At 41.9% G+C, this 11,316-nt stretch overlaps 2 protein-coding genes and 1 non-coding gene across 5 annotated transcripts in view; all 3 read right to left on the reverse strand.

The window, feature by feature from the left end:
- PPM1E (protein phosphatase, Mg2+/Mn2+ dependent 1E) overlaps positions 1 to 8,959 on the reverse strand; it is a 208,234-nt gene extending 199,275 nt beyond the window's left edge. For both annotated transcript variants that reach the window (XM_057536547.1, XM_057536546.1), the window contains exon 1: positions 8,371 to 8,959. In XM_057536547.1, the coding sequence (XP_057392530.1) occupies positions 8,371 to 8,816 (446 nt within the window). In that variant the 5' untranslated portion in view covers positions 8,817 to 8,959. The remainder of the gene's footprint in view (positions 1 to 8,370) is intronic.
- On the reverse strand, positions 441 to 719 carry LOC103001345 (small ubiquitin-related modifier 2-like). 2 transcript variants are annotated; one of them, XM_057536549.1, is made up of 2 exons: positions 572 to 719; positions 441 to 514 (listed from the first exon to the last, which is right to left on the reverse strand). In XM_057536549.1, exons 1-2 carry the CDS (start codon positions 717 to 719, stop codon positions 441 to 443), a joined length of 222 nt encoding a protein of 73 aa, XP_057392532.1. The 2 variants fall into 2 exon arrangements, with proteins under 2 accessions (XP_057392532.1, XP_057392531.1); XM_057536548.1 differs by having other exon boundaries at positions 441 to 719.
- Positions 734 to 839, reverse strand: LOC114238858 (U6 spliceosomal RNA). The gene has a single exon (XR_003624119.1). It is a non-coding gene; the product is annotated as a U6 spliceosomal RNA (small nuclear RNA).
- Positions 8,960 to 11,316: the final 2,357 nt, after the last annotated feature.

The raw sequence follows: 11,316 nt of genomic DNA on the forward strand, positions 1-11,316 counted from the left end.
TTTACAATGATAAATGAAAAACATTAAAATTCTCCAATCGAACAAGGTATGCAAGAATTTTTATGTTGTTCTTTTTTTGTTAAACAGTGAGAGCAAAATAACTTACTGGAATATAAAGATAAGAGCTGATGAGCATGCCACTCATGGACAAAAGCGGGCATTTTCACAGAACCAGTATTTTTCCCCATTCCACCTCCATTTGATGTCAATCAAAACATACCATTGGCCATTTACTTAAAAAAAAATGCAATATGCTTGTGCATATACACCATTTACTTTATGTACAATAAAGGAATGGGGAAGAGGAAAATGAAAGAATAGAGAAGCTACACAGCAGGAGTCAGGATGTGGTGGAAGGAACCAAATTGCAGTTTTCTAATTGAGAATGTCTCCTTGGTCTGGAGGAACAGAATTCTGGAGTAAAGTAGCAGGTTCCCTTTTTAGTAGACACCTGTCTGCTGCTGGAACACATCTATTGTATCTTCATCCTCCATTTTCAACTGTGCAGGTGTGTCTGTTTCATTGATTGGCTGCCCATCAAATCGGAATCTGATCTGCCTCATTGACAAACCCTGTTGTTCACAATAGGCTTTCATTAGTTTACTAAGTGGTGTATGCCTCTTAATCTTAAACTGCACCACAGAACCATCCTGCCCCATCAAATTATTATGATCGTTGTTGTCAGTCTTGACTCCTTCCTTGGGCTTTTCGTCAGCCATGGCGAGCACCAGAGTCTCCTCAGGAACGCTTCACGAATTTCGTGTCATCTTTGTGCAGGGGCCATGCTAATCTTCTCTGTATCCTTCCCATTTTAGTATATGTGCTGTCAAAGCGAGCACTTTGCAGGAATCTTTAAAGTCAATTGTCTATTTTGTAAGGGCTAATTTTGTTAAAACCAGTAAATATAATCAATGAATCGATTTAATCAGAGCAGGTAAACTGCAATAATTCATAATGTTCTGAAAACTGGAGTAAGGGTGCCACTGTCAACTCTTCTAAGCTAAGAAACTTGCACTTCATCAGGATACCTCATTTACCATGTCTGACATGAAGTCAGCTGTCATACAGAACAAGCTGCAACCTCAATCAATATATCAAGTTGCGATGGTCCGGCCACCTCAGGGGGTCTTCCAGGTCCCGACGGAGAGGGGTAAGGGACTGAATAGCACCGCGAGTATGGGGTCAGAAGGACCAAGACAACTGATGGTTGCTAGGCACTTTATTTAGAATTTACTGAATCTTATATAGACAGAAAAGGAACTTATTATTAGACAATAATCCCATGGAATTGCTTATCGTCTCAGTTCAGTCACTACCATGGACGTCAACAAGTTTACAACAACTATCCTTGAACATTATCTTCCCTTAACCAGGCTCACACACAGCCCCCAGCCATAGGGAACAACCAGGACTCTCAGTTCCCTGAGGTCTCCTGGCTTGAGATAGCTTAGCTAATCTCTTTTACATTCCTCAGGCCTGGGAAAAAGAGTGTATTCCAAGGTAAGGGCTTTGCTTTTTGTGAGAGACATACTGTCTCATCCAGGAGTTACCTCCAGCTAAGACTGCATGCTTCCCACATCAAGTATTACTAGCACCTAAGTTCATTTTTTTTTTTTGGTCACACCGTGTGTCTTGCAGGATATCTTAGTTCCCTCACCACGGACTCAACCCAGGCCACGGCAGTGAAAGTACTGAGTCCAAACCACTGGTCAGCCAGGGAATTCCCTTAAGTTCATATTTTGTATACAAGGAAAAAGATTTTAATATTTTATTCCTTCACTGAAATGGATTATTTTGGGTACACCTTATTTTGAAGACCACTAGTCAAGTAAAAGATATATAAATATTTGTGGACAAAAAAATAATAAATTAAACAAGTGCTACAAAAGGAATAAGCACTGAGTATTCTGTAAGAGGACGTGGAAGAGACACCTAACTCATTATGAGTGTGAGGTTGGTGAACAAAGGAAGTGATGTTAAATGGAGACCTAAAGAATGGGTAAGAGATTGGACTGGGTGAGGTGAGGGTGGGATAGCATGGTAGATCAAGAAGAAGGAATAGTATGTTATATCCAAAGGTGCAGAAGTAAGAGCAAACACAGCACATTCAAACTAATATATTAATAGTCTAAAACAGCTGAAGCGTAGCTTCTAGAGGTGGGATGGAGTGGGTGGATAGTGATTCAGGGATGAGGCTGATAAGATTATAAAGCTTTGTTTGGATTTTATCTGGAGGGCAATGGAGAAATAGGTGATGAAAGTGTACCGTAAATAATTGGCTTTGCCCAAAGAGAGGTCTGGCCTTTGTCCTCAGTTCCTGGGAGTAACCTCTAAATCCCTATTTCTAAAGTAATAGGATTGTCTTCGTTATTCAGGTGGGCCCCTTGGATCACATGGTATCAGCCTGAGGGGAGACTGGAAACTAAGTTCAACCATGTGAGCAATCAATCAGTAAATCCCAATAAAAACTCTGGACACTGCAGCTCAGGTGAGCTTCTTGGGTTGGCAATACTCCATGAGAGAGAAACACATTCCTGAGGACAATGGAAGCTTCACATTTGAAACCCTTCTAGATAGCATCTCATGCATCCCTTCCTTTGGCTGGTTCTAATTTGTATCTTTTCCTTATAATGAACCATAATCCATTAATATAATAGCTTTCAGCGAGTTCTTTCTAGTGAATTATCAAATCTGGAGGTGTTTTTGAGAAACCCCAAACTTATAGTCAGTGTCAGAAGTGAGGGTGGTCTTCTGTGAACTCTTCCCTCTAACTTTGTATTTGGACCCTAACTCCTTGCAAACTTCTGCCTCAGGCAGACCTGGCTTTCTGGAGGACTGTGCCTTTGACCTCACAGTTTGGCTAACTCCAGGGAAAGAGTAAAAATGTTTAAGCAGTGGGTGACAATTAGTCAATCTACATAATCTAGACTCTAGAGGAATCACTGGCTACACTGGGGAGAAGATATTGAAGAGTAAGACTGGGAAGAGATGACAATAACAGAGGGGATGGTGAAGGACATATTTATGAGATATTTATAAGGCAAAATTTGACTGAATGTGAGGGTGAGAGAAGGAGAAATCAGGGATGAACCCACCAAAAAGAGAATTAGGTTTTAGTTTTGTCTTCTGCAGGGGAGAGAGAGGGAGGTGGAGGATTAAATTCAGTTTTGGACAGTTTAATTTGAGAAGATATTTAGCCATCTAGATAGAGCCATTCAATTAGCAGTCAAAGCAGGGACGGAGACAGAGTCAGGAGCCATTAGAATAACTACAATAACCACAATCATGGGAGAGATTGATGTTGACTACAGACAAATAAGTCAACCAGACTTGAAAAGGCCAAGGACCAGGACTTCCCTGGTGGCACAGTAGATAAGACTCCACACTCCCAATGCAGGGGGCCCAGGTTCCATCCTTGGTCAGGGAACTAGACCCCACATGCATGCCGCAAGGAAGAGTTCACATGCCACAACTAAGGCGTCTGCCTGCCACAACTAAGGAGCCCACTTGCCACAAGTAAGGAGCTGGCAAGCCGCAACTAAGGAGCCCAAGTGCCACAACTAAGGAGCTCATGTGCTGCAACTAAGGAGCCAGTGAGCCACAACTAAGAAGCCTGTGAGCCACAATAAGGAGACCGCCTACTGCAACTAAGAGCCAGTACAACCAAATAAATAAATAAATATTTTTAAAAAAAAAAGAAAGAAAGAAAAGGCCAAGGACCAAACACCAATATAAAAGGGTTAGGCAGAGTATTAAAAGCTCACAGAGAAGTGGCAGCCTGAGAGGTAGAAGAAAAACCTGAAAAGTACGGCTTACACTGAATGGTTGGTATTTATTGTCTTCTTTTTGCTACTTCTTACTACTTTTTAATAAGAAAAAAAGGTATTCTAAATGAGTAGTATAACTTGCATCCATGTATTTTTCCATATATATACATAGACAAAGTTTAATGGTTTTCTAACCTATCTCAAAGTCATTAATGAGGCACATAACTCAATATAACTGAATTATTAGTAACTATAAACAATGATTTTCTTTTCCAAGCCATTTTTAAAGTGCCCACCCTCATTACTACTGTAAACCATGTGTAAGTACTTAACTTTGTCAGGCTGCTGGGATATCTGTCTCCCCCTTGAGAAGTCCAATCCAGACTAAATGAACAACTAAGGAAAAAACTGCTCTAAAAACGTAATGACATACAGTTCTAATAAAGACTTCAGAGTATTTGTTTCTGCTGGGTTAAAACAAATAGATTTATCCCCAGTAAAATATAGAGAAATAGAATACAGTATTGACCCATGTAGCCTATCCAAGGTTATTCATATCTGCTACAAGATCAGCTGTAAATTTTATTTGCAAATTATTTCAAAGCTATAAAATATCTCACCTCCACCTTTTCAAAGAGATTCATTAACCTCAGAAATCCTAATATTATGTCATTAGAAAGTATTTATTTTAATCTCTTGGGGGGCATTTTAGTTTAAAGGAGTAAAGGAGATAATTTTTATACTAACAGCTAAAGGTTCCAAATCATTGGAATATTTTATTGACAAGTAATAGACGAATTCAGTGATATAGTTCTAAAGTATTGCATTAATTTATTATTGATTCTTAAGTTTTAATTAGTTGAAACAAAATTGTTTAAATGGTCCTTTAAAAAAAGTATTTAGGGGGGCTCCCTGGTGGGGTTAAGAATCCGCATGCCAATGCAGGGGACACAGGTTCGAACCCTGGTCTGGGTTCGATATGATACCATATGCCGCGGAGCAACGAAGCCCGTGTGCCACAATTACTGAGCCTGCGTTCTAGAACCCGCGGGCCACAACTACTGAAGCCCGCGCCTAGAGCCCATGCTCTACAACAAGAGAAGCCACCGCATGAGAAGCCCGCGCATCACAACGAAGAGTAGCCCCCGCTCACAGCAACCAGAGAAAGCCCAGGCACAGCAACGAAGACCCAATATAGCCAAAAATAAATGAATGAATTAAAAAAAAAAAAAAGGGATTCCCTGGTGGCGCAGTGGTTGAGAATCTGCCTGCCAATGCAGGGGACACGGGTTCGAGCCCTGGTCTGGGAGGATCCCACGTGCCGCGGAGCAACTAGGCCCGTGAGCCACAACTACTGAGCCTGCGCGTCTGGAGCCTGTGCTCCGCAACAAGAGAGGCCGCGATAATGAGAGGCCGGCGCGCCGCGATGAAGAGTGGCCCCCACTTGCCGCAACTAGAGAAAGCCGTCGCACAGAAACGAAGACCCAACACAGCCATAAATAAAAATAAATAAATAAATAAATAAAAATTAAAAAAAAAAATTACTGGAAGAATCATGAAAAAAAAAAAAAGTATTTATACCCCACAACAGACATCTTTCTCATCCAAGGGGAGTTTTACCATTTTGAATTATTTTTCTTTCAAAATGTTACATGTTTATATCTAGCAGAGAAATATCTAAGTACATATTTCCTATTTTGAAGCCTAATAGCAAAAATTCTGTCCCGAACACTGAAAAACTTTTAAGTTGCTAATTATAACCATATTTTGTCCATTTAAACCTTGATCCTTTACTTATCTAAGCAACTGCTTATCTCAAGCTAATCCTAAGCTTTGTGTTTACCAAAATGAAGAATGATAAATATATCTGCTGTTCTTATTCTAAAAACTCTGAGAGAAGCAAAATAGTGACAAAGACATTCACTACATTTTTAAAAGTAAAATTTCAGCCAGTGTATACATAAACAGTATTGAGAAGGTAAGCACCCTTTTCTTCTTCAGCGAACCTGTTTAGCAGTTTCATACTGTATATTTCTAAAATACTAACAGAAAAAAACACGCTAGAGATTTATGAAACTGTTATTATACGCAGTGTTATTCTCTTCTTACATTAGTCCCAACTGTGAAATTGGTGAATATATATTTCAAGTAACTTCATTTAAGAATTTTAGCACTATTTGACAAGCATGACAGAGGTTTTAAAGAATATTAAGAATTCCCAAAATAAACAGAGTGGGTATTTGAGAAAATATTTTGGGAAAAAAAAATCTTCACCTTCTCCAAATTAGCAATTCCAACATATCCCTAATCAGAATTATTTCAAAGTATTTCCTAGGAAATTCGACAACCCAACATTTCAATATGTCGGAGAGTTCTGAGGTTCAGAGATTATGGAAATGTTGGAATCATTTGTACATAATTTGTCATTTCTGAATCTGGATCCTCAGTTCTCTCATCTGTAAAATAAAGTGAACAGGAAAATGATCTATCCCTCCAACGTCTTCCAGTCTCGATTCTTGTGGCTAAGTGATATGATTTTCCTTTATAAATAACAAAATAAAAAATAAAAGCATTAAAAGTATGTGTTTTTAAACTGTGAGACTTGGGTTTTTTTTTTTTTTTAATCTGTTAAGGACCTTGAAGATACTTTACATAAACAAGCCAGCCATTTTATATCTGAATAAAAATAGGTTAATAGCTTCTGCACAAAACAGTATATATGATGAAATCTCTGATTTAAGGTGAAATAATGTTTTCCAACTTTAATTTTGCTAGTTTTACTTCAAATCTAAACTTCTGTTCTCAATTAGATGGCCATTTTATAATTTGAATACTTTTCTAGTTTATACATGTATTGAAAATCTTGCTTCCTTTCCATGTGGAAAAACACACATCTACTTACCATCATCTTTACATAGATTTCATTTTTTAAAAAACCTTCAATGGCACATGTTCAAAGTTGTTCTAAAGTAATGACTCTTTTTTTTTAAATGGACCTTCTCTAATATTTAAATGTGTGTTTCTTTAATTCTGCAACTGCATTTGTAAAGGTAAGAATTGTCAAAATAGAATTAGTCTGATGCTGAGATAAATCCTTCCACTTTGGTAAACATTTCCATTTTATTTTAAGCAGGAAGTCTTAAGTGTCTTTATATAGTATTAAAAATGACATTTCATAAGCCCTTTTCTATGATACTTTACAAACACTAGGAAGAAATACTCTAAGATGGTAATACTGTTTATATCTGGGTAGTGGTATTACATGCCATTTTATCTTTTGCATTTCCCAAAAAGCATTATTACTTTGGTAACCAGATAGTATTTCAAAATTAAATTTTAAATAGCATATAAAGTGTGGGACATCAACACAGTCCACTTCTACAGCAGACATGTTAAATACTTTTTCCCTATTGACAAGCCTCTGTTTTAACAGGAACAGTGATTTGATCAGGTGTCTGTTAGGTTGGATAAAGACAAAACATTTACTTTCCAGGTCCTTCTCTTAATCTAGGTTTTTGAGAAGATCCAAGAAGTGAATTTAACTGCAGTGAATCTTGCAGTAGTAAACTTTCTGAGGGGTACAGAGTAACACATTGCATTACAACTATCAGCAGAATGGGGAAAGACTCCCCAGGTTTACCAGTGTTCTCGGAAACTTGTTCGTATTCTCCTTTGTCATTATTTCAGAACAATTCCATTCAGAAAGAAAAGCAATTGTAAACTTTCTATTTCAAGCCCATAAAAACTGGGAGGAAAGGAAAAGCCTTGACCTTTCTATTTTAGACTTTCATCTGTGTAGCTAAGCCATCTGCTTTCTGTCCCCTACCCCATCTACTTAATGGACTGAAAATACTGCACCTAACTGCAATTTAATCAAACCAGCCAGAGTTTTCCACTTTAACGAATTACAACTGTCTTTCACCTGAAGGCTCGCATGTAAAATTTTGCTTACCCAATTCCTTCCCACCTCCCTCAATTGTGAGTTAGACGAAGATACTAGGCTTCCGTGTATTAAGCCATCTACACTTTCAACACCGAGTGCCCGACAGAAAATCTACTCCAGTCTCTCCTCCTGTGCATCTGGGGTTGGGATTATCATCTTTGTTGCGGTTACGCAGGAGGCACCTAGCAGCTCTGCCCAGAAAGGAGTCGCGTCTCTCCGCCGCCAAACAACAAGGGACTCAGGCTGGGAAAAGACAGACCCGGGTGGGAAGAAACCTCCAGGAGGAAAAAGAGAGCTGGGAAGAGGGAGCTCTCAAGACTGGAAGGAAGGACCTTCCAAGGCACGAAGGGGAAAGGGTGTGTGAAGTGGAGCAAGAAGTGGGCGGCCGGGGAGAAGCGGGAAGCAGGGGACGGGGCCCGGCGGGAGGGCGCGGGGGGCGGCTCCCGGGCCGGGCAGGAGGCGCGGGGGCCGCGGCGGGCGTGGGCAGCTCGCAGACAACAGCCCAAGTCCGAGCAGCGGGGGCGCTTTCAACCGCGCCAGGCGCCGGCGTGGGGGGGCATGAAGAGCGGAAAAGAGCAGTTTGAGGGGCCGAGGGAGCCGCGTCGAGGCCGGTGCGGCGGGAACAGCGGGCCCACCCCCAACCGAGCCCCGCTACTTAACTATTTGTAGAGCTGCTGCAGGCACAGGTCCAGGCTCTCGCCCTCCACCTCCTCGCGGGTGATGCGCTCCGACAGCGGCCGCGGGAGCGGAGGCAGCGGCGGCAGCTGGGGCTGCGGCGGCGGCGGTGGCACGGCCGACTGCCCCCGGGCTGCCGCCGCCTCTTCCTCCTCGCCCTCCGCCGCCACCACCTCCTCCTCGGGCTCGGGGTCTTGCTCCTGCTCTTGCTCCCCCTCCTCCGTCGCGGCTACAGTGGCCGCTTCCTCCCCGGGTTCCTCGACCGAAGACTCGGGCGCCTCAGCCGCTACCAGTTCGGGCTCGGGCTCGGGCTCCGACTCGGGTTCGGGTTCCGGCTCGGGCTCGCCGCCGCCGCACGGTCCGCGAAACTCGCCCAAGAATAGCTCCAGGAAGCGCCGGTAAGTTTTCTCCTCGGGGCTGCAGCCGGCCATCGCTGCTCATGCCCCGGAGCCGACCGGGAAGTGGGTGGGGGAAGCCCAGGAAGGGGAGGGGGCTGCTCGCGAGCCACGGGCTCCTGCAAGGGCGGTTAACTGCCGCACCGGCACGAGCGATCAGCACTAGGTTGCTTGGAGAGGGCTCCCGCAGGCGTGCGCGCCGCCGAGCCCGGACGTGCGCGGCCCGGGGGCGGAGGCGGAGCGCGCTGCCCCTCTCTGGTCTGGAGGGAAAGTTGGTCGCGGGCGCGCGCGCGGGGTCCAGCGACGGCCCACCCTCTAGCCCTACGAAGAGCTCAGCCCACGCTGCCTAGAGACTGTCGCCATGGCAACCGGCTCTAATTGAGAATTTCAGGGTCCCTCCCGTCGAGTCCGCGGAGTCGAAAGGGCACTCGACTTGTCCCCTCTCCAACTCTGAATGTCTTCATTGTATGGATATCCTAACCTCCAGTGGATAAGACAGAACTAAGACATCTCCAGGTCTAGCTGTTGGTTCCCACTTGGATTGGATTTACCTCAGTTTTCCTTATCTGTCCTGCCTTGCCTTAGGGTGCTTATCTGTTGAAAGATACCACAGTGTGAACACCTTTTGTTGTTGATGACACTAATTTAATAGTTTGCAGGGGAAGGCATCCAACATCTACCAAGTGGTCGTTTCCTTTGCCTACATTCTCTCATTTGATTCTGTGAAGAAAGTGGTGTTATCCTCATTTCTCAAAAAGAGGAAACAGGATTAAGGACACTCCTTTTTTTTTTTTTAATATTTATTTATTTATTTAGCTGCCCGGTCGCGTGCAGGATCTTTTAGTTGCGGCAGGTGGGATGGAACCCGGGTGCCCTGCATTGGGAGCACGAAGTCTTAGCCACTGGACCACCAGGGAAGTCCTTAAGTACATTTCCTTTTTGCAAGGTGTCAAAGCTACTAGCCATGGCATTGGAATTAGAACCCAGGTTGTAAGCTTCCAAAGCCTGTCTAGACCCTTTTTCCTGTACTCTTCTCTGCCTCTGAAGATTCAACAGTGTAATAATACGTCTATAAAGCCTTATTTTTAAAGGGTATAGTTTACGAGTCATTTTCATCCCTTTAATCCTTACAGTAGCGCCTCAAGTTAGAAGATATTACCATGATTCCATTTTATAGATGAGAAAACTGAGACTTAAATACATTGCGACTTTGCTCAAGGTCACACGCAAATGATGTAACAAGGACTAAATCCAGGTCTTTTCACTGCAAAGCCATCAGTTTTCCAGCACACCAAGACACCCTTCTTTAGTGTCTGCATAATATATATTAGACTTTATTACATAATATGTATTTTTTGGTACATTTTGTTTGCTCTTCTTCCCCATCCCCCTGAGCCTCTTTCCTTTGTAGATTGAAACTGAAACAACTTTAAATTATTCTAATTTTCTTACCAAACTACACACAAACCTACTATTTTCAAGCCTTACTGAGGGGGGTGGGAGAGGGAGAAGCTGTGTTGTTATACAGCTGTATAGATGACAGCATCATTACTGCATACTGCCATGTCCACAGCAACATGTAATTCAGCAAAAATATAGTGATTCTTTCTCTACTTTGAAAAACATGTTCACAAAATATCCACCCCATCCTCTCCATTTATTGTTTCTGGGTTTCAGTTGGATTTAGGGTCTGAAATACCATTTCTAGTCAGTTATTAATGGCAGAAGGAGTCTCCCTGCCAACTGTTTTCATATAATACTGTATTCTAAATCCCTGACGTGATACTGTTATTTTAAGAGTAAATGGCTTGAGCTCACTAATGTACATTATGGCATCATGTAAATCCATTCTCTCCTAGCTTGAGATTAATTAATACACGATAGAAAGCGTATAGTGAGTAATGCACATGAGTCCTCTGTAACTACTTATTTTTGTCTCAAAAGTAAATGGAAAGACCTAATAAATAAGTCTGTTTCCAGACAAGCTAAATGTATTTATACGTGTTTTGTTTAAAACATCACCAGTGTAGAGCAACTTCTTTATGAGATGCCAAGAAAGTCTTTAAATTCCTCATTTGTCTTTGTTTTCAATCCACCTGTTCATTTCCGTTACAGAATGTCTAGGAAAGATTGACAAAATTTATAAGGCTGCAAAACATCAAAATGTCCACAATTTTACATTCCAACAACTATTTAATATCTCAGAATTTGACATGATGACATTTAGTTCAAGAGTACATAGCTGTCAACTGTAACAATTCACATCCAGCTACACCTTCCTATTTTGTAATGTAGTTGCCCCCTTCACCTAGATGACATTCATTTGTGACATTAATTTATGACTCAACCCACATATCAAAGGGAAGTGTTATATGTTGGGGAAACATTACTACTAAAAGAAAAAGGCTACACCTCCACATTACTATAAATGAGAGGTGTGTTTGCTTAGTTTAATAAAGATATTTCTTTACAAAAGATCAGTATGGATCCTATTGCATCCATTTGACAGAGTAGCTTTGCCAGAAGGTTGCTGACA

The sequence above is a fragment of the Balaenoptera acutorostrata genome, chromosome 20 (genome assembly GCF_949987535.1).
Source record: "Balaenoptera acutorostrata chromosome 20, mBalAcu1.1, whole genome shotgun sequence".
Classification (NCBI taxonomy): Eukaryota; Metazoa; Chordata; class Mammalia; order Artiodactyla; family Balaenopteridae; genus Balaenoptera; species Balaenoptera acutorostrata.

Bases quoted from the DNA above. Each gene is read 5' to 3' on its own strand.
- LOC103001345 (XM_057536548.1), bottom strand. From the start codon at position 719: ATGGCTGACGAAAAGCCCAAGGAAGGAGTCAAGACTGACAACAACGAT.